Below are 23,901 nucleotides of genomic sequence, written 5' to 3' on the forward strand. Positions count from 1 at the left end.
ATATATATCAGCACTTTATTTTTTTTTATCGACATTAACAACAAGAGTGAATACCATGTAACACAAAAAAACCATATAAGCATCATATTTATTTACAGAAGAAAAATCAACTGTACTCCTGGGGGAGTTACAATTCATATAAAATTTTAGTATGAATCATTTTTACAGCCTTTGGATTAATAGAAAAATTAATCAAGTTAAAGTTCTGTTCCACTTTTGTGAATATTAAATTTAACTGTAACACTTTATTTGAAGGTGGGTGCATAAGACTGACATGACACCCGCCATAACCATGACATGGCACCTGTCATGAACATGAAGGAGTCTTTATGAAGGTTTATGACTGTTGTAACTTGACATTAACCATGACAAAAATGTCTTTGTTTTGTTACTAAATGTACTTGACATTAACTAAGAAGAAACTATTTAGCTTTATGTGTTAACATTACATTATACTGTCATATGTTGCTGCCATGAGACCATATCTCATGACAGCCAATGTTATAATTGTGTCATGAATAATTCCCTTGATCTAAAGTAAATTGGAACCATTTGGACTTGTCATAAGGATGACAAAGACATTTCAAACAATGTCAATGTGCATGATAAGTGACATAATTAAAAAACCGAATGACACTTAATGACAACAGTCATAAACCTTCATAAAGAGTCATTCATGTTCATGACAGGTGTCATGTCAGTCTTATTCACCCACCTTCAAATAAAGTGTTAGCTAATAAAATTAAAAGATTAGAAATACACAATTGAGAATTCATGTTTAATTTATGTTATTATCTAGGATGCAAAATAGTGTCTCCAAAATAATCACATTTTCATCAATATAGCTGTTGTTAAAAAACATATATATCATCACTGACACTGAAATGTAATCATTTAATGACTATTAATTTAAATATGTATTAAAATGTATAAAATTATCTTTTAAAAATCTGGAGTGAATCGTTTTTACACATCAAGTTTGGTTTTCTGGTCCTGTTTAGTCCTGCTCAGCCTGTGAAAACATTTATATAATATCTTCTTTGGCTTTAAATGAGAAAATATTACATATATAGTAATATATTTTAGTAACATACAGTATATATTACTGTATATTGTGTTAGTACTCAATGAAACGTGTTCATGTGAATCTGTCTCTTTTTCTCTGCAGGTTTCTTATTTTGAAATCTATCTGGATAAAATCAGAGACTTGCTCGATGGTGAGGATAATATTTCATTTTTAAACAACAACCTCACAGTGTTGATGAGGACTGTTGGAATAAAATCTACCTACTGACTGATGTGATTCATGTTTCAGTGTCAAAGACAAACCTGGCTGTTCATGAGGACAAAAACAGGGTTCCTTTTGTGAAGGTATCTGCTCTTTAATATTTAAAGAATAATGTCACATTTATGACCAAATATGCATTATCAGTACTTTGTTGATGTGTATTTCCTATCAGGGCTGCACGGAGCGTTTTGTTTCCAGTCCCGACGAGGTGATGGACGTCATCGACGAGGGAAAAGCAAACAGACACGTCGCCGTCACCAGTGAGTCTCTAATAGGCCAGAATCCAGGTCCAGCCCTCAGGATGTTTTCTGCTACCTTGTTTTCCACTATTATTTCCTGTTATCCCATACCTTGGACCATCGTTGATAACGAGCACCCCCAACTCTGGGCTGTTTGGTCTCAGGGGGCCCAAAACCCCTTTTTTGGGACACGTTAGGGGGGAAAGAAGCAAAATAACATTCTGGGGCTTGCTGCAGTTTTATTTTAAAATATCACCACAACATCCCCAAAAAGACAAAAAAATTACTGTCTGCTTTACAAATTCTCATCAAATAGGATTATTTTTCAGCACTTTATGGTGAATATTACCAGACAACCTTTCAATCTTGAAGGTTACACTTGCTCTGGCTGAAAGTCTTCACTATACCTCAAATCAGAGAAATTGCTACTCTTCCATATGGGGGTAAACATATTTCTTGCATCTAACAATATGTTCATATATACTGTTACTACTGCTATCTGAAGTTAAGAACATGAAAAGTATATACTACAGTAGGACAACAAATGCTTTTAAATGGTATTCAAAATATTTTTATGTTGTATATGCATAGATAGCTTGTCCAAAATAATACACTCAAGTAGTGTACATTTACAATACAGACTAGCATGTGATCAAGAAGCCAACCATGAATAGTTATAATTATTGCAAATCAATGAGCACACCTAAGTACATAACATTTAACAACAGACCTAGATAAACGCTCTAAATACAGCCAAAGGGAGAAACGACAACAGAAAAATCTAAAAACAAGGGTGCATCAAAGTCCCTTTAACACCTTTAAAAATCATCTTTTATTTCTTTTTTTATTTCATCATTGCCATACCCAAATAAAGAAGCTTGTAATAGAAGACCTGTAAGGCCAGAATACATGTATGATGACTCATTTGAAAGGGAACATGCTCTAGTTTGTGAAAATGTGCTCATTTAGTACGGGGCTAAAACACAACCTACTCTACATCAGCTCCAACATGAAGGAAAAATTATTATTTTTTTTGTCTTTAATAAGTCATCGTTGAGTAGCATTAACGAGGCCATGCTCAATGTTACAACTATGAAAATGACCACATACCAAATTTGTGGGCCAAACTTTATGGGAGCCAGTGAGTTTTTAATTTGTGATGTCACTGGCATCCCCAAACCGTAACCCTGATCCGGTGCACGGTTGATCCAATGGATTTTAACAGGTTAATCATCATCATATTCATTTTCATCCTCTTCCTCATCATCAACCATATTTGTATGGAGTTCATCAACTAGATCACCCTCGTTCCCCTCTTCAGCCAAGACATCAACGAGGGCTTTGGGGATGGTGTGACCCTCAAACCATAGTGGTTCTAGCTTGCCATTTTCAGAGTTCACATGAAACCCATGGTCAAGAGGGGATGGGATTTTTGGGTAGTGTTCATGAGCCCTTTTCCAGATGCATACTTGGAAGGTGACTCTTTTCATGTGCTGCAAGAGGACACTCTTGCCAGGTGGAAAGGTTAAAAGATCAATCAAGAGACCTGGTCGAAGCTCGAGGCTCTCTCTTGCCTCATCAACTTGCTTGACTTGAGGACTAAAGCCATTGATCCATACTGATCAATTTATCTCCCATGTCAACGATGATGTCAACTGTGAATGATTGGCTTAATAGAGGAGAATGAAGAAAATGTCTGAGTCTTCTACTCTGACTCTGACAGTTTTGATGCGAGACATTTTGGTTTTGATATACTAGATGATCAGCCTCACATCAGTTTCTTCATGGTTTGAACAGATCTCAGGTACAAGTTCTTTTGACATCACTCCAGCATGAGATTCGATCTTGAAAGCTTTACCAGCCTCTATGAAGATGACAGGCCTTCGGAGGATCTCTTCCATCATATCTGGAGAGCTCCAGTACTTGAGAAGTAAATGAATGAGTGGTTTTCTTGTTTTCATCCTTGTGCTTTGTTGGTTTTTGCAAAGAAGCCATCAATTGTTGAGATGGAATTTGGTGTCAGAGTCAGGGGATAGCACATAAGGTCAGTGATGCTGATTTGTGACCTTAGTAGCTGTGTTTTGATGACCATCTGAAAGATAAATGCACTTGTGGCCTTATACTGAATCACTTTCTGATTTGATGCCACAAGTTAGGCTGGATTATTGCAATTCCTTATTATCAGCTGCCCGAATAAGTCCCTTAAGACTCTCCAGTTGATCCAGAATGCTGCAGCACGTGTACTGACAAGAACTAGGAAAAGAGATCATATTTTTAAAATCCTTCTCCTCACCAACAAAGCTCTTAATGGTCAGGCACCGTTGTATCTTAAAGATCTCATAATACCTTATTACCCGACTAGAACACTGCACTCCCAGGATGCAGGGTTACTTGTGGTTTCTAGAGTCTCCAAAAGTAGACCGGGAGCCAGAGCCTTCAGTTATCAAGCTCCTCTCCTGTGGAATCAGGTCCCAGTTTGGGTTCGGGAGGCAGACACCATCTCCACATTTAAGTAGGCAGATCAGGACAGCATTTGATTTTTAGTCTCAGGTTATGGCTTGTTATATAGTTTCTCCAAATTGTCTTTAGGTTTCATTATACAAAACTGTAAAATAAGCAAGTTTGTCAACCTGACCCTTTCGAATAACTTCAGTTTTTATATACACCCGAGTGAAACTGGGAAACTGATCATTGCCTACTTTGTAGGTAATTCAACTGCAGCAGCTGTAGTGTCAGGCTGAGGTGCTCGTTTTAAGAAGTACTGCTTGCGACAGCAGTCATGAAATTGTGCCCCCTTAGTAAACACAACACAACAAATCTCAATCACCTAGTTCCATAGCTTTTTTCTCAGTATTTCTATATGCATTTGATTGGAATTTATGCAAGCTTTATCTATTGCCAGAAGCATTCTTCACTGTGCCACTTTTGCAGAATATGCAATAATTGCCAAACAAAACTGAAGAATCCACATGCTCACTTGTTGGTCTTGTAGAGTAATTTTCTGCTTGACACTTACTTGCTAAAGTTGTAGGTTAGCTTAGCTATGTTATGGGTTAGCAAACTGTCCCTACAGTTGCTGCTGTGCCAGAGAGGACGAGATGTTTTCCCACAGCAAACCAGCTCCAGACAGCGATACTCACAACTCTCCTGCTACTATAGCTAACATCACAACAACAGCATATCTTGGCAAACTAGAACGTAGAGCTGAATGTCTGTGGGCAAGTCATTTAACGTTACCTGACACACAAATAATGGCTGGAATAGGGTTGTGTGGCTCGGTCCGAGCCACTTTGTTTATTTCCCATTAACAGAGCCAGGGCTGAGTACAAACACTGGAGGTTTTTTCAACATACACACTGAACAGGCAGCTAGCGGACTGTGAGGAGATATTTGCTGAATTTGACAAAAAAAAACATGTATTAGATTAGAATCACATACCCCACCTTTAAGATGTATTTCCCTTTGTTTTTTTCTACAGACATGAACGAGCACAGCTCTCGCAGTCACAGTATTTTTCTGATCAACATCAAGCAGGAGAACGTGGAGACGGAGATGAAACTGTCGGGGAAACTTTACCTGGTCGACCTGGCAGGCAGCGAGAAGGTCACACTGCTCCAACAGACTCATTTAATGATCCATCACATCAAAACACCACTGTGTTTTTTTGGCCTTTATCACAGTGTTGAGGAATTGCATTAACTACATTTCCCAATAATGTTCAGGTATCCTTGCTATTTTCAGAATCATTAAACATTTCCAGTAGTGAACAATTTCTTCACTAAGTAGCAGAAAGGAGCAGCACAGCCCGCATGTCGAAGTGTCCTTGGGCAAGATACTGAACCCCAAATTGCTCCCGAGGGCTGTGCCTTCGGTGTGTGAATTATTCATTCGTTTCTTTGAACTGATGAGCAGTTGGCACCTGCCATCAGTGTATGAATGTCTGTGAATGGGATGAATGTGATACTGTATATAGTTGAAGCGCTTTGAGTAGTCGGAAAAGACTAGAAGGGTGCTATATAAGTACAGTCCATTTACCACAAAAATATCCAGAGAGCTGCACTGTCAGTTTTCTAAAAATAAATAAACTAAATATAGGCTTATATATAATTCAAAACTGATTCTTAGAAAATAGAGCACTAGTTATTAATGAACACAACGTGATTATTTTGTAACAGCTGACAATGGATGGGGAATTCAGTGAACTGTGAAATCATTACACATCAATTGATTGATTAATGGGTAGGACCATACAAGAACAGATAATTAATGTGATTATTATTTCATCATTCAGCTGTTCATGAGCTTCTTAAGTTAATTTCGTCCAAATGATTTTACTGATAGCTTGATGATGATGATATTTTGTTTAGGTGAGTAAAACGGGAGCAGAAGGCTCCGTGTTGGATGAGGCCAAGAACATCAACAAGTCTCTGTCTGCTCTCGGCAACGTCATCGCTGCTCTGAGTGAAGGAACGGTGAGTCTTCACTTCATGTCTCCATGCTTCAGTTTTCTAATGCTAGCTGACATGATATTAGCTAACATAATACTAGCCAACATGACATTGTCTAATGTAAATAAATATTCAGAATTCAGCTTTATTTGTTAGACAGGAAATCTAAATGTCACAAAATCACATTTCTTCTTTTAAAAATAAATTCGGCCTCTTGTGTAACTTCAGTACTCAGTAATAAAACTTCTTCATGAATGATCTGACAATTAAAAGGAATTTGCATTTAATGTTTTTAGTTGAGACTTGGCTAAACAGCACTACTGGTGTAGCAAAACTGATAGAGGCTTGTCCTCCAAACTATAATTTTTATCAGTCAGTCAGACTAAACAGGAAAGGAGGAGGGTCTGCAGGCATTTTCTCTACACAGTTTGTGTGTCATGACATTGACCATCATTTGAATATCTTGATCTCAAAGCAGAACTATTAGTACTCATCATTACATTATATGATATCGATCGCTGTTTCTGCAGAAATTCTCAGAGCTCACTTGGTATCACTAGATATAATAGATTAATCCTGAATGGAAACCTGAATATTCATATCAACAAAAAGAATGACTCCAAAGCTTTGGAGCTTGTGAATTTACTGGACAGCTTTGAACCTAACATGTAAATGGAGCCACTCATTGGCATGGTAACATTCCAGACTTGGAACTAACAACAGGGTTAAACACTGACAATGTTTCAGTATTAGAAGGTCGTATTTCTGACCATCACTGTGTGTTTTTTGATGCCAACCTAATCTTAACAAAGACTAAAAGGGAATTTTTGGTTCAAAAGAGATTCCTAGATGGCAAGGCTGAAGCAAAGTTCTCTAATATTATGAGGTCATTTGAGCCATACCGCTATGACTGCTCTTTAAATAACATGGTTGGAAATTTCAACAACACCTTGTCATTTGCTTTAAATACTGCTGCTCCACTTAAGGTTAAAAAGAGGCCGACTGACAGAATCTCCCCATGGTTAAACAATAACTGTGTTAATGAGATTAAAATAATCTCTAGTCAAGCAGCTGAAAGAAACTGGAGGAAAACTAGACTCACAGTTCAATTAAATTTTTTTATATAGCACCAATTCATAACAGAAGTTATCTCATTGCACTTTTCCTATAGACCAGGTCTAGACCGTACTCTTTATAATATTATTTACAGAGACCCAACAAATCCCACCATGAGCAAGCACTTGATGACAGTGGCAAGAAAAAACTTCCTTTTAACAGGCAGAAACCTTGGGCAGAATCAGACTCAATGGTGGGCGGCCATCCGCTGCTGCCGTGTTAGGTAATCACTGTAATATATACAAAGAAGCTATGACTGTCTATAACAAAGCAATATGTCTGGCAAGAAAGGATTACTTTTCTAAGATTATTAAAGAGAATGCTGGAAACTGTTGAACATTATTTTCCACTATAGACCAGCTACACTGGCCCCACCCGTCCGCAGTTCTCTGCATCAAATCGTGAAGAACTTGCATTGTTCAATAACAAAATAACTTCAGTTAGAGCCAATATTGCTGCTGATGTGAACACAGATGACATCAGTAAACCCTGTAAAAAAAGATGTAACCATGGCAACATTAACCTGTATTACATTAACTGAGCTTTGCAAGACAGGACATCTTAATCAATCATCTTGAAAAGTTGGTTGGTCTTCCTGACTGTGTGTGAAACTGGTTCAAACATCAAAGGGAGGATGTTTTACATCAGTCTTGGAGAGCATGTGTCTGGGAAACATGACATCTGTTTTGGGATTGCACAAGGGAGCTGCCTTGGTTCATCACTATTCTCACTATACATGCTGCCACTTGGTGACATCATTAGAGAGCACAATGTATGTTTCCATAGTTACGCTGATGACACGCAACTGTACATCTCTGCTGAACCAGCTGATGCTGCAGCCATAAACTCCATCACTACCTGTCTTTTGGCAATAAATAAATGGAAAAGCAATAAATTAAATGAGGATAAAACTGAAATCCTACTAGTTGGCCCTAAAACAAAAAGAGAAATGTTGTATAATAATTTGCAGAAACTGACTCCCTGGATTAAATCTGAGGCTACACGTCTTAGTGTTATTTTAGATTCAGATCTGAGCTTCAAGTCCCATATTAACAAGGTGATGCAAACATAATTTTTCCACCTTCGAAACAAAGCTAAACTACGACTGTTTATAAATCAAAAATATTCGGAAAAATGTATTCATGCCTTTACTGCAAGCAGACTCGATTACTGTAAAACACTTTTTACTGGCCTCCCAAAAAAAAAAAAAAAAAGAACACTGAGCGACTTCAGCTCATTCAAAACTCTTTAACTAGATATGACTTTCCTGATTCAGGCATGGAACTCTTTTGCTCTTTGTTTCACATTTATGCTGCACTTCTTTTAAAATGCTGTATTTTACTATATTTTATGTATTCTACTTTTTAACTGTATTTATTGTATTTATTTATTATTATTATTTAGTGGGTTTTATTTCCCATCTTATGTTATGCATTCCTCATTTTTATTTTACAAAAAGTATGGCATTCTATCATTCTGTATCTATTTTCATGTGAAGATACATGTATTGTATTCTCATCTAATTTTTTTACTTTATTTTACATTAACTATGGCATTCTATCCCTGTTTTTATGTTCATTCTGTTGTTTGTATGTATTTTCTTTGTTGTAAAGAACTTTGAGCTGCATTTCTTGTATGAAAGGTTCTATACAAATAAATTTTATTATTATATTATTATTATTATGTGTACGTATCTTATTTGTTGTCTGTTTATAGAAAACCCACGTCCCATACAGAGACAGTAAGATGACTCGAATCCTACAGGACTCTCTGGGAGGAAACTGTCGAACCACCATCGTCATCTGCTGCTCTCCATCTGTTTACAATGAGGCTGAAACCAAGTCCACCCTCATGTTCGGACAGAGGTACTGTACAGGAACACACCTGAGTTACTCAGATGTAGAAAGTCTGGTTGTGAAGCTGATGTCAGTCCAACACTTTCATTCACTTCTACTCAATTTTATTTATATAGCACCAATTCATAACAGAAGTTATCTCATTGCACTTTTCCTATAGACCAGGTCTAGACCGTACTCTTTATAATATTATTTACAGAGACCCAATAATATTAATACAAATAATGGTAGTAATAATAATAATAGGAATAATAATAAGACTAATAATAATTGTAGTAGAGGGTGTCAAACACAGGGGCAGTAGGTGGCCCACAACCACAGATCCAGACTCTGCAGCTCTGGAGGCAGAAATACCTGCTGAAAGCGACAGAAGGAGAGAGGAGAGAGACGAGAAAGCACAAAACTATGGCAGAGAGAAGATGACGAGTTAGTAACATGCAGTAATGGGATAAAAATGCATACTGATGGCGAGGGAGAGGAGGAGAGAGGAGCTCAGTGCATCATGAAGTCTCCCGGCAGTCAAGGCCTATAGCAGCAGAGAGAAGGTGTGTTTTCATTGAGGTTATATTGTTGTGATGTGTTTTTATCTCATAGGTTAATTTGGTAGCCATATGCTAAGTTGATGTTAGTGATGTTCACACAGACACAGGGTCTTGCAGGCCTAGACTGCAGAGAGACTTCCCATGATGCACTTCCCGTCCACTAGCAGTCGATTCAGTGTGTGCGCTGAAAAAACTGGTGTTTGTACACAGCCCTGGCTCTGTAAATGGGAAAAAAACAAAGTGGCTCGGACAGAGCCACACAACCCTATTCCAGCTATTCCAGCCATGATTTGTGTGTCAGGTAACGTTAAATGACTTGACCACAGACGTTCAACTTACTTTCAAGTTTGCCAAGCTATGCTGTGGTTGTGATGTTAGCTATAGTAGCAGGAGAGTTGTGAGTATCGAGTATTTGGCTAGAGGAGGTGTTTGCATGGACTAAATGATCTTTCAGGTTTGACTGAAGTGGTACAGATTTCTAATTCTTGCCTTTGACTTATACTTTTTCTGTTTAAATTCCTGCTGTCAGTGCTCAATGACACACTGTTACTAAACACCCTTCATCTCTGTCACATCTCTATCATCTCTCACAACACCTCATAACATCCATCCATCATCTTATCTGTCAGACAGCACACAGTGTTTGTTAAAACCACTTCCTCTGTTGTTTTTGTGTTTTAGAGCTAAAACCATAAAGAACACAGTGTCTATGAACCTGGAGCTGACCGCTGAGGAGTGGAAGAAGAAGTATGAGAAGGAGAAAGAGAAGAGCAGGAGTCTGAACATCATGATACAGAAACTGGAGAATGAGCTGAAACGCTGGAGGAAAGGTAAACAATATAAATACAGCATTCACGTTACAAGGTCATTTAATTGGCCAAAGCAGCCCTTTGCCAGATGATGTTGCAACATGTTGCGTTGCGACAATAGTTGAGTCAGGTTCAACTTTTCTTCTGGATGACACTGAGTTTTTAGACCTCTTTGTTGACCCCTCTGCATACAGACTCAAAGTTGCAGCTCTCTCTAGTCTCTCATGAGCCTGAAGACAGGAGGTGTGTTTAGTGTTTAGTGAAACATGAAATTTACATACTCAGCTTTGATTGGAATTTTTTTTCTCCACTAAACTGCCGCACAATTAAGCAATGGTCAGTTTCAGGTGAAACTAGGCAGGGTAAACAGCAGAAACTCAGGAAAACTCCTTCCTGAGGGCAGGGCTTACGTTGGGTTGGGTTTCCACACATCATTTCCAAGTATCTCATTAAAGTTAAACAGAGGGAATCAAAACCAGTTAAATTATTTTCTCTGGCTTACACGTCAGAGGAAATTTGCATCAAGTTGAAACTTTCTTAACTTCTCCAGGTGAGTCTGTGCCTGTGGAGGAGCAGCTGAGCAGCAGAAACAAGAAAAGCAGCAGCACTGAAACAACAGCAGTGATTGACAGCTTGGCCACGCCCACTGTCCCTCTGTTAGACGAAGAGAAGACACAGTACGAAACGCTCATCACCGACCTGTACCATCAGCTGGACGACAAGGTGAGTCTTACATGTACTATCACCTGGATTACAAGGTCAAGTCAGGTCAAGTTACTTTTATTTATACAGCCCAATATCAAAAATCTGCCTCAAGGTGCTTTACAATCTGTACAGCATACCCAGAGCACCCTCTGTCCTTAGACCCTCGATTCGGATAAGGAAAAAACTCTCCAAAAAAAACCCTTTAACAGCGAACAAATGTTTAGGACTCACCTGAGTCAGCCATAAATATAAGCTTTATCAAAGAGGAAAGTCTTAAGCCTACTCTTAAATGTGGAGATGGTGTCTGCCTCCCGAACCCAAACTGGGATCTGATTCCACAGGAGAGGAGCTTGATAACTGAAGGCTCTGGCTCCCATTCTACTTTAGGAGACTCTAGGAACCACAAGTAACCCTGCATAAGGTACTATAAGCTCTTTAGATACAATGGTGCAGAGAAGCTAATGCTGCCTTTTGACCGCAGGAACTTTCCCCAGGGACTAAGAACCTTTGGAAGAACTCAGTGCGTTTCCACCGCAGGGACCAGGGTCTAAATTAAGTAAATTAATTTAGGACAGGGACAGAGACTAGTGTGTTTACTCCTGCGACCAACAGCAGCCCTCATCCCATGCTCCTGCTGAAGCACACAAACACGTATTTTATGCATGTATTTTGTACATTTATATTTCTGCAGATTAATAAATAGTTGTGGAACTAAATGTGTGTATAGTGGCTGTTCTTGTATCTGAAAACAAATATGTACTACTACATATGTAAAAAGACATCTAACACTTGTGCTTGTGTTACCATATTCTAATATTTAAGCTCTGAGAAGGTAGTGGATCTCAAGCTCAGTATTTAAAACTGGTTAGAGTGCATAGGTTAAAATAAGCAAAGGTCCTTTTGCTGAATTGCAGGTGATGTGTTTAATAAGTTAAAACAATAGAGTTGTGCAGTTGTGTGATAGGTGTAATCTAATGGTTGTAATTTGCCTAATCTTCCCGGGTCTTTAGACTGCGGTGGAGATGCACACAACAATGGGCTGAAGAACTTTTTAGTTCCCTGAAAAGTAGTTCCTGGGGATAAAAGTTCCTGGTACTTTTGGTGAAAAAGCAGCTTAATACTGGAATAATACGATCTCTTTTCCTAGTTATTGTTAGTACAGCATTCTGGATTAACCGGAGAGTCTTATTGGAGCAGCCTGATAATAAGGAATTGCAATAATCCAGCCTAGAAGTAACAAATACATGGACTAGTTTTTCGGCATCATTTTGAGACAGTATGTGCACGATTTTTGCAATGTTACGTAGGTGAAAGAAGGCCGTCCTTGAAGTTTGTTTCATGTGGGAGTTAAAGGATAAATCCTTATCAAAGATAACTCCGAGGTTCATTACAGTGGTGCTGGAGGCCAGGGCAATGCCATCTAGAGCAACTATATCTTTAGATAATGTGTCTCAGAGGTGTTTGGGGCCAAATACAATAACTTCAGTTTTGTCAGAGTTTAACATCAGAAAATTGCAGGTCATCCAGGTTATTATGTCCTTAAGGCATGCTTGAAGTTTAGTTAATTGTTAGTTAAAGTTTAGTTTCATCTGGTTTGATCGATAGATATAAATGGGTATCATCCGGATAGCAATGAAAGTTTATAGAGTGTTTCCTAATAATATTGCCTAAAGGAAGTTGGGATGGGGTCTAAGAGACAGGTTTATGGCTTAAGACGGTGTAGTCCCTCATTCATCCAGGAGTGTTCTATCGTAGAAAAGGTTTCAGTCGTAGTCATCTGGACTGTCCTTAGGGTGAACAAGTTGCCCACACAAAAACAGAGCAATGTAGTCTACTCCATTCATTGCAGTGAGGAAAACTGCAAAGAACGGTACATAGGTGAGACCAAACAGCCACTTCACAAAAGACTTTATCAGCACAAACGACACGCTAACTCAGGATTGCAGAGCGCCGTACATTTGCATCTAAAAGCTACAAACCGCACATTTGAAGACAGCGAGGTGAAGATTCTAAGTAGAGAGAAGAGTTGGTTTGAACGGGGTGTCAAGGAAGCCATTTTTGTGAAAAAAGAGAACCCCTCTTTGAACAGAAATGGTGGTCTGAGATTCAATCTGCCCAAAGTCTATCACAGTGTATTAACACCTTGGTCAAGCCAATCACATGCTAATCAGGTGCTAATGAGGTAGATGCAGCCAGAAAACAATAGGCCTGATTACTGATCACTGGGCCATCTTGGAAACAATTAGGTCAGTTTCAGGTGAAACTAGCTATTAACAGATATGAGGTAGATCCTCCTGAGGGCAGGGCTTATGTAACACTGTAGCTTAAATTTCTAGTTCCCGTCCCATTTTTTTCACAAATGAGAATGACTTCCGGATGGGAGCCGAAACGTCTTGATTCTGAAAACAGTGTTTATGGCTTAGATAAATTAATCGTTTAAGTTAGTAGGAGAAGATTGATGTGAAAAAAGCAGTCTAAATATATATCAGGTTTTACAGCTGTTTCTGTGGTTCCTGTATTTAAGGATAAATCATTGCTGGTTGAGGGCAGGAGGTGATGAATCTTGTCTCTAATAATTAAAATGTTATCCTTAAAGAAGCTCATGAAGTTGTTACTACTAAGGGTAATAGGAATACATGGCTGAATAGAGCTGTGACTCTCTGTCAGCCTGGCTACAGTGCTGAAAAGAAACCTGGGGTTGTTTTTATTTTCCTCTATTAATGCTGAGTAGTAGGTATGCTCTGGCATTATGAAGGGCCTTCCTGTATGTTTTAAGACTATCTTGACAGACTAAACAAGATTTTTACAGATTAGTGGAATGCCATTTCCTTTCAGGTTTTCGCGATGTTTGCTTTAATTTGCGGGTTTGGGGGTTATACCATGAAGCTAACCTTCTTTGTTTTATTATCTTCTTTTTTAGAGGGGTGATAGAATTAACTGTCGTTCGCAGTGAGCCTGCAGCACTATCAACAAGATGATCAATTTGGGAGGGGCTGAAATTAGCATAGGAGTCCTCTGTTATATTGAGACGTGGCATTGAATTAAATGCAGGTGGAATCACTTCCTTAAATTTAGCTACATCACTATCAGATAGACATCTAGTGTAGGAGTTTTTGCCTAATGGCATGTAGTCCAGTAAGAGCAGTTCAAAAGTTATTAAAAATTGGTCTGATAAAGAAGGATTCTGTGGAAAGACTATTAAATGTTCAATTTCAATGCTATATACTAGAACAAGGTTGAGGGTGTGGTTAAAACAGACTATGGGGTTATGTACACTCTGACAGAAGCCATTCAAATCTATAAATGAGATAAACATAGTGCTAAGGGTATCATTATCGATGTCCACATGAATATTAAACTTACCAACAATTATTACTTTATCTGTTTTAAGGACTAAACTTGATAAAAACTCTGAGAATTCAGATAAAAATGCAGAATAAGGACCAGGAGCGCGGTACACTATAACATAACAACCTGTCATGTTTTCCAGGTTGGGTGTGAAAGACTAAGAACAAGGCTTTCGAATGAGTTAGAATTTAGTTTAGGGTTGATTAATAGGCTTGAGTCGAAGCTAGTAATGAGATCAGAGAGATAAAAAGGGGTGAGCCCATTTACAATTTTATGTCATCAGACGCACCTTACAGTCTGATCTGACATAGATAGGTATCCAATGAAGTTAAGCTAAAATTGGTGAAATATGGTCAAATTTTATAGTTTTAGGTAAGATCCTGCTGCAGCATTTTGAACTATTTGAAGACTTTTGGTAGTACTGTGTGGTAGGCTAGACAACAAAATGTTACAGTAATCCAGTCTAGATGAATCAAAGGCATCAATTATTATCTCTGCACCAAGGACAGAAAATACCTAATTTTAGCTGAATGTTTCTTAAATGGAAAAAGGCCGTCTTGGTGATTTCTTTAATGTGCTGATCAAAAGAGAGGGTAGGATGAAATGTAACACCAAGATTCTTGGCTGTCAAACTTTGATCTGTATCAGGCACATACAGCTGAGTATCATCACCATAGCAGTGGAAATAAATTCCAAAACTGCATATAATTCGGCCAAGAGGTGTAATATATAAAGACAAAATATATTACATAATATATATATATTACATATTACATAATTAGTGACATTGTATTTATACTGTACTTCACCATCTACCAGTAAACCCACTTGGTACTCGACACTTAGTTTATCTTATACTTATACCAACATGTTACTTAATTTATTTCTGACCTGTTTATAGTGTATATATCGTTTTCCCTGTGTGCACTGGACGTAAAGAAGAGCTACTGGAACAAAGAGTTTCCCTACGGGATCAATATATTTCTGATTCTGATTCTGATTCTGAAAAGCAGAGGGCCAAGAACAGAACCTTGAGGTACTCCATATTTCACATCAATGAAACATAATTATGTAATGAGGAAACACACTCTTCTTCCAGAAAGGAGTATGCCGTGATCAATGGTATCAAAAGCAACACTGAGGTTCAGTAATAGAAGTACCAAAGTGGAATTTGAATCAGTGGTAAGCAAAATGTCATTTACCACTTTAATCAGTGCAGTTTCAGTGGAATGACAGACCCTAAAGGCAAATTGAAAAGGTTAAAAAAGATTGCTGTTACCTATGTGAGCAGCAAGTTGCTGAGAAACAACTCTTTCTAATACCTTTGAAAAGAATGGAATGTTAGAGACTGGTCTATAGTTATTGAGAGATCCTGAATCAAGGTGCGGTTTCTTAAGTAGTGGTTTAACCACAGCAGTCTTAAAGGTAGTTGGGACAGTACCAGTTAATAATATGCAGCATTGTAGGTCCCAGAGATGGCCATAGATATTTTAAAAGTTTAGATGGAAGAGTGTCAAGGAAACAGGTAGTTTAGTTTTGATGGTAAAACCAGTTTAGACAATGTCTAAAGAGAGATAAAAAATGTGTAAGAACTGAGACCAGCTGGTATTCAGCATGTGAGTATTGTACAACTAATTCTGCAGAAGTAGCTGGAGATGAGGAAGTAATTTTGTGTCTTATCTCATATTTTACTACAGATAAAATCTAAGACGTCATGAGCTGTAAAGGATGAGCAGCTGACAGATTTGAGTAAGTTTAGCTACAGTAACAAAAAGAAATCTGTGATTGTGCTTATTGTTGCTGATTAACCATAAGAAAAGGCTTTTCTTGCAGCAGTAAGAGCACGCCTGTAGTTAAATACACTCTCATGCCATGCGAGGTAGAAAACTTTAATCTCCTGCAGGCCTGCTTAAGAGCATGTGTTTCATCTGTAAACCAGGGTGCAGACCTCTTTGACCATCTAGTTTTGGTAGAAAGAGGTGCAACTGAATCTAGAAGAGAGGAAAGGGCTGTGTTTAAGTCATTAGTACAATTTTCAACAGGCTCTGCTGCTGTCAAGAAAGGAGCCAGGACTGCAGGCAATTGTTCACTAAGTGCCATTAAAGTTGCCAGGCCAATGTGTCGAGTAGTAAAAACATCAGTGCCAACATCAGAAGGACAGGCTAGTGTCGCTTCAAATTTAATTAGAAAGTGGTCTGACACCGCAGATGAGACACAAGAAACATCCAGACACCTCTATCCCACGGGGGAGACTCAAGTCCTGGGTGTTACAACTGCTATGAGTAGGTTCATGTACAAACTGAGTGAAACCAAAAGTATCAACAAGTGCCAAAAAGGCACTTTACTTTAAGCGTCAAAGTCCTTATTTAAGTGAATATTGAAGTCACCAATAACTAAGATCTTATCAGAGTGAGTAATAAGATTCTTCCTAAAATTGGGAGTAAGGTGGTCTATAGAGTACCACAAGGTGGAATCCATTTACTTGGACAAAGCAATTTATAGTTGATGGTGATGGTTTTAATACCAGAGCCTCAAATTAATTAAATGTATTTTCCTCTTTGGAGGTTAAATTGAAAATAGACTTACCGATTAAAGCAACACCTCCACCCTGTTTAGTGACAGGAGCAGCATGGGAGTTGGTGTAGTTAGGTGAGTCTTAACTTTACCATCAGCTGGACGACAAGGTGAGTCTTAACTATACTATCAGCTGGATGGCAAGGTGAGTCCTACCTGTACCAGCTCAGACCCTTTTATTCTGTTTGAGTCTGTGAAACATTACATATCTGCTGACTCATGTTTCAGGATGATGAGATCAACCACCACAGTCAAACAGCTGAGAAACTCAAACAGCAGCTGATCGATCAGGACGAGGTGAGTCTCACCTGAACGTTACAGCCTCTGCTGTATAAACCTCGACCATACTCTGTATCTAACCATCAATCAATATAACCGCCATCCGTCCACCTCTTCATAATCCATCTATCCATCCAGCTGTTGGCATTGAGCCGTCAGGATTACGAGCGTCTACAAGAGGAGCTGTCGCGGCTGCAGAGGGACAGTGACTCAGCCAAAGAGGAGGTGAAGGAGGTGCTGCAGGCGCTGGAGGAGCTTGCCGTCAACTATGACCACAAGAGCCAAGAGGTGGAAAACAAGAACCGCTGCAATGAACAGCTGAACGAGGAGCTCGCACACAAAACTGTGAGTCCACATAAAGAAACAACGGTCAGGATGGTAGGTTGTTAAGACAGTAGGACGGAAGGATGTTAGGATGTTGGGATGGTAGTATGTTCGGATGGTAGGATATTAGGATGGTACGATGTTAAGATGGTAGAATGTTAGGATGGTAGGTTATTAAGATGTTAAGATGGTATGATGTTAGGGTGGTAGGATGATAGGACGTTAGGGTGTTTGGATGGTAAGACATTATGATGGTAGAATGTTAGGATGGTAGGCTGTTAAGATGTTAGGATGTTTGGGTGGTAAAATTCTAGGATGTTAAGATGGTAGGAAGATAGGATGTTCGGATGGTAGGGTGGTAAGATGGTAGGATATTAGGATGGTAGGATCCTCTTTCTATGTATGAGCTGTGTATGTTTTGTAGAGATCAGCTCTTTTTGTCCTGTGTTTCCAGGTGAGTCTGGAGGCGGTTCAGAGGGAGTTGTCCACCCTGCAGGAGGTCAGTTCTCATCATAAGAAAAGGTCAGCAGAGATCCTCAGTCTGCTGATCAGAGACCTCAGTGACATCGGCAGCGTCCTCGGTACCACCGACCTCAAAGCTGTAAGACTGGAACTCTTCTTCTGCTGTTCAAATCATCATACTCTACCACTAATACTCATTTTACATGTCAGCCTGTGTGCTGTTGTGTTGTGCCTGAATGCTGACAGTGTGCAGGACAGAAGTTAAAATGAAGACAAATATCTTGCTATGTTCAAGCTGATTTTGTCCGTTTTCCTCATGTTTTACCTGATTTGATCTTCCAAGCATTAACTGTCACAGCAGCCTTTAGAACAGAAACATTTTGTGTGAAATTCCTTTCATTTCAGTGGAATCACAGTGATCAGTGGATTCACTCATGGAAGTAGGAAGTAAAGAGTTTTTTGTGTCAAGTTCAATTTTGGTGAACTGAGCTGTGCATTGAGTGGAGGGAGAGCTGGAGAGTTCAAAATGGAGGAAGCTATCGTAGCTTATTAGATGTGTCACCACCATCACCATCCAGTTTTATTTAAGCTCCTCTGTCAGAGTATAAACTGCTCCACAACAGAGACCTTGTTTACACACATTTAGAAGATGGGAGGAAATCATATTAATACAGCGTTTAATACACTGTGGAGACTTTGTAGCTAGGTTTCCATCCAAATATATCGCAAATTTTAACCAAAGTTTAAAGGTGGATGGAAACCCACCTATTGTCACATCAGTATCTCTCTCTCTGTTCAGATGACGGAGATGAGCGGAGTGATGGAGGAGGAGTTCACCACAGCTCGTCTCTACATCAGTAAAATGAAGTCTGAGGTCAAATCTCTGGTGAACCGCAGCAAACAGCTGGAGGTCAACCTGACAGAGAACATCTGCAGGATGGAGGCCAACGAGAAGGAGCTCAACACCTGTCAGCTTCTCGTCTCACAGGTAACAGATTAAATGATTAAAGGTAGAAATTCAGGGTTTTACCTGATTTAGTGGATGAATTAATGGATTATAATATATTAATGTATTTTGTATGGATTATCTGCACAGTTTAGTTTAAGGGGGTTAAAACAGTTTATATCAAAATACTGTAAAACACTTATTGTTGCAATTTGTGTCAAAAATCACACCCCTTCTCGAATTCATAACTCAGTAAAATTTGAACACACTTATTTTTAGAGTCAGTGTAACTTACACTTCCCGATGATATCATTATCTCTTCCATCATAAACGTCCATAAATCCACTTAGAAATCATAGAAAAAAGATGCTCCGTATAACTGTAGAAAAAGTTTTCTTCAGTTTCAAAGTAATCCAGTGACACCCATGGGTACTCTGCAAACAGGAACTGCTAATAGCTAATTTAGCTACTTTTAATGGGGACAAATGGTAAACAAATATAGAAAAGGTGCTTTACAATAAAAACATACAATAAATTATAGAAAGAAATGCGGCTCAAGTTGTAGCTCACAGCTAACAACATTATACTTCCCGTTTACATGGAAAATTTGCTGTTTTGTAAGATAGTTATGATAATCATGATACAGATCACAAACAAAATTTCTAAATCAGAAATTGATGCAGCTAATTACAAAGTGACTACATGTTGCAATTATCCACAGAAGACTCCTTTGCCTCATTGAAATGAGTCTGCAGGTATTTCTGATGATTTGTAAAATGCAGTCGATCCATCGTAGTTTGGTCTAAAGTGTACAAGGGCAGGTGTGTTCTATTTAAATCCCCCGCTCCTCCCCCGCCCACTCTCCCTCTGCTCTCCAATTGGCATTGTATGCTGTCACGTAATACCAAGGGCTGAGGGGAAAGGAATGAGGGGCAGTGGAAACACTAATGAAACGCAGCCAGTGCCTCCCTTGCTTCTCTAAAAAAAACAAATGTCCACTTATCAATATAAAATCAAAGAAGCAAGAAACACCTATTTTTCAGACATAATCACTAGACAGGGTCACAACCCCAGAATCCTTTTTTAAACTATAAATTCTGTCATTGGTCCCCTGCCAGGCTGCCAGTTGAATCCAATCCAGAGAGATGTGAGGAACTTCTTAATTGCTTTTATAATAAAATACCTTCCCTGTAGTGCTTGGAGATGCCTCCTCCTCTCGTGCTCCTCTATTTGATTTCCATTGTTACGCGGATGACACCCAATTGTATGTCCCGATAAAGCCTGCTACCATGGATGCATCCTGTATTATGTCCTTCTTCACCGAGATTAAAAAATGGATGTCCAGAAAATGTTCTGCAATTGAAAGACTCCAAATCAGAGGTAATTATAGCAACCTCCTGTGGCCGCAGTACTAGCACCATTAATAATCTCTCCTCTAGTCTTGGTGCCTTATCTAATAATATTCGAAAAGAGGCAACCTAGGTGTTATTTTTGATTCTGAATCGTCCTTTGATGCTCAGGTGATTAAAGTGGTGCAGTCCTGCTTTACTCAACTGAGACAGCTAACCAAGATCAGGTCATTCCTTTCCTCTGCACACTTAGAAAAGGTCGTCCCTGCTTTTGTCTCTTCCAGACTTGACTATTGCAATGCACTTTATTCTGGTATCAGGAGGCGAAACGTTCAAAGACTGCAGCTGATACAAAACACTGCTGTGGCTTTTAACACGTACTAAGAGAAGCGACCACATTACACTGATCCTTGCTGCCCTTCACTGGTCAACTGTGAGTTTTAGAACTGATTTTAAGATTTTACTGCTTGTTTTTAAAGCCTAGAATGGTCAGGTTCCTGGTCAGGTTTAAGGGGGTTAAAATCCCTTAAAATGCATCAAATTACATGATGGCATCTCTGAATTAACTTTAAGATATTTGTGAATGGATAGCTGTTTGTCTGTATATATTTTTTGGGGTTTTTTGTACCCTTTGCAGATGATTACTTAAACCATGTTAGAGTGTTACAATCCATTGATGTGCACATTAATTATCTCCTTAACATCAGATTAAAAAGACCTCATCACTCTTCACAGTTCACCCCAAAATCAAAAATACATATTTTTCCACTCACCTGTAGAGCTATTTATCCATCTAGATTGTTTTGGTGTGAGTTGCTGAGTTTTAGACATATCAGCCGTAGAGATGTCTGTCTTTTCTGAATATAATAGGACTATATGGCTCTCGGCTTGTGGAGCTCAAAGTGCCAAACAAATTAATTTGAAAAACTCAACAGCAACGTCTCTTTCCAGAAATCATGACCCGGTTACTCAAGATAATCCACAGATTTGTTGTGAGCAGTTTCCTGTAGGAACTATCAGTAGAAAGATACACAGTGCTATAGTGCTCACAACACACAACAGTAATAGAATAAAAATAGAAGATGGTGTGATTAAAGTACGTTTTAAGCTTAGATTTAAAAGAAGACACTGACTCAGCCTGCTGCATTTCCTCGGGTAGCCGCTCTACAGTTTAATTGATATCAATATTATTATTATTAATATATTAATGCTAATTAACCGTCCTCTGTGTTTGATGTTGTTATTATTAACATTTTCAGTATGCTGTCACTACCTCCCCTTTGTGGACTGATCATAGTTCTGCTACCTGGAGCCCGTATCCCTCTAGTGCCACTTTTAACATTCCTGTGGTAATTTCAGATAGGTCCTTAATGCGAAACAGACACAGCCGACACAGCAATAATAATAACTTAATAAAGATCTGGGCCAGAACCTTACCTCCAGTCTCAACCTCAGATCTGAAGCAGCACTTTTTAAGATGGCTCTTCTCAATGTAAGATCCCTCTCTAACAAAACGTTTATTTTAAATGATTTTATCTATTCTACTGATTTAGACTTTATGTTTTTAACTGAATCCTGGTTACGTCCTGGTGATCACAGTCAGCTGGCTGAATTGTGGTCTCCGGATTATGAATGCTTTAGCCGCCCTAGGGATTGTGGTCGAGGTGGGGGCCTTGTTACTGTCTATAGGAAGCATTTAAAGTGTAACCTCATAGCTTGCAATGATTTTTCCTCCTTTGAAGTGCTCATGTTTAAACTTGGTGGCCCCCTCCCAGTCATATTTGCTATTGTTTATCGCCTCCTAAACCAGCTGGCTCCTTCTTGTTGGAACTCCCTTTTTTTATCCAGTCTTGTGTTAAATTATGATAGAATTCTTCTTTGTGGTGATTTTAATATTCATGTTGATGACTCCTCTAATGCCCTTGCTGCTGATTTTTTAAATATCACCAACTCTTTTAACTTTCAACAACATGTGTCTGGCCAAACTCATTCCCGTGGCCACACCTTAGACCTAGTCTTTAGTCTGGGCCTGAAAACCCCATCTGTGGAAATCAGGGACAAGTTTGTATCTGATCACCTATGCATTGTTTTTAACTGTGAATTAGAGGCTGTTAGTACTGTCTTATCCCGCTCTAAGTACACATGCGTCCTTAATGAGCATAGTGCCTCAAAATTCTGTACACAGTTCAATTCTCCTAGCAATGTTTCCCGATTCCTCCAACAGCAATGATTTGGTTGATTATTTTAACTACATGTGTTCTTCAACCTTAGACCTCATAGCTCCTCTCAAAATAGACCAAACCCAAAGACTAGAAAACAGCCATGGTTATATAACAGTATTCAAAGCTGTAAAAAGAAATGCAGAAGAGCAGAACGCAGATGGAAGAAATCAGGTCTCCAGGTCCACTTTGTGGCCATGAAAGAGTTATTACTCCTTTATAATAGGATGGTGAAGGATGCAAGAACATGCCATTTCTCTGCACTTATTTCTGCCCATCAGCACAACCCCAGATTCCTATTTAAGACTGTGGATCAGTTAGTTAACCCTGCCTCTCCTTGTGCCCCTGCTGAGTGTGATGCTGATTGTGAAAAGTTTCTTTTGCACTTTGCTGGAAAGGTGGAGTTAATAAGATCTGATATCACCCGGAATCCTGCCTTTTTAGATGTGGATCACCCGCTCAGGGATTCTTTGAGCAATTTTTCTGCTGTTACTCTGCCTGAACTAACAGACATCATGTCTTTTATGAGAGTGTCCTCCGGCCCTCTGGACAAAATCCCAACTAGGTTTTTATTGGGAGTTATGGATTGCATTGCGCCCCTTTTACAAATTATTTTTAACAGCTCGCTGTCTACTGGCTGCGTCCCTGATTACTTTAAAACAGCTTGTCCAGCCAGTCCTAAAAAAAACCTGGGGTTGATCCCACCCTCCTGGATAACTATCGCCCAATCTCCAAACTGCCTTTTATTTCGAAGATTCTCGAAAAACTATCCAAGCAGCTTCTTGCTGCTGTGGAAAACAATAATAACTTTGAAAAGTTCCAATCTGGCTTTCGTCAACACCACAGCACTGAGACAGCCCTTCTCAAAGTCACCAATGGCCTTTTAATGAATGCAGACGCAGGCATGTGTTCAATTCTTGTGCTGCTGGACTTAAGTGCTGCCTTTGACACAATTGATCATGGCATTCTTTTAGATAGACTGAGGCACTGGGTGGGCATATCTGGCACTGCACTAGACTGGTTCTCATCTTATCTGTCCAATAGGAAATTCTGTGTCAGCATTAATAACTTCATGTCATCCTTTTCCCATATCAAATACGGTGTGCCTCAAGGTTCAGTTCTGGGACCAATACTGTTCTCCTTATACGTGCTTCCTTTGGGTGATGTAATCCGCAGACATGGTATTTCTTTTCATTGTTATGAGGATGACACACAGTTGTACCTCCCTGTCAAGCCCACTGACCTTAGTACGCTGAGTTCTCTGCAGGACTGCCTATCTGACATAAAACTCTGGATGTCGATAAATTTTCTTCAGCTCAACTCAAACAAAACTGAAATCCTTGTTATTGGGCCCCAACACATCACTAAACAAATACTGCCATCTACTGGTGACCTGT

General features: G+C 39.0%; 1 protein-coding gene across 1 annotated transcript in view; it reads left to right on the forward strand.

Annotated features, from left to right (window-relative positions):
• Positions 1 to 23,901, forward strand: part of LOC122885456 (kinesin heavy chain-like) — a 69,518-nt gene that overhangs the window by 20,644 nt on the left and 24,973 nt on the right. The window contains exons 5-16 of the mRNA XM_044216564.1: positions 1,169 to 1,217; positions 1,316 to 1,371; positions 1,461 to 1,548; positions 5,006 to 5,130; positions 5,895 to 5,999; positions 8,808 to 8,956; positions 10,171 to 10,319; positions 10,849 to 11,021; positions 17,154 to 17,222; positions 17,343 to 17,549; positions 17,983 to 18,129; positions 18,790 to 18,978. Coding sequence (XP_044072499.1) covers positions 1,169 to 1,217; positions 1,316 to 1,371; positions 1,461 to 1,548; positions 5,006 to 5,130; positions 5,895 to 5,999; positions 8,808 to 8,956; positions 10,171 to 10,319; positions 10,849 to 11,021; positions 17,154 to 17,222; positions 17,343 to 17,549; positions 17,983 to 18,129; positions 18,790 to 18,978 — 1,506 coding nt within the window. The remainder of the gene's footprint in view (positions 1 to 1,168; positions 1,218 to 1,315; positions 1,372 to 1,460; positions 1,549 to 5,005; positions 5,131 to 5,894; positions 6,000 to 8,807; positions 8,957 to 10,170; positions 10,320 to 10,848; positions 11,022 to 17,153; positions 17,223 to 17,342; positions 17,550 to 17,982; positions 18,130 to 18,789; positions 18,979 to 23,901) is intronic.

This window comes from Siniperca chuatsi, linkage group LG12 (genome assembly GCF_020085105.1).
Source record: "Siniperca chuatsi isolate FFG_IHB_CAS linkage group LG12, ASM2008510v1, whole genome shotgun sequence".
NCBI classification, from domain to species: Eukaryota; Metazoa; Chordata; class Actinopteri; order Centrarchiformes; family Sinipercidae; genus Siniperca; species Siniperca chuatsi.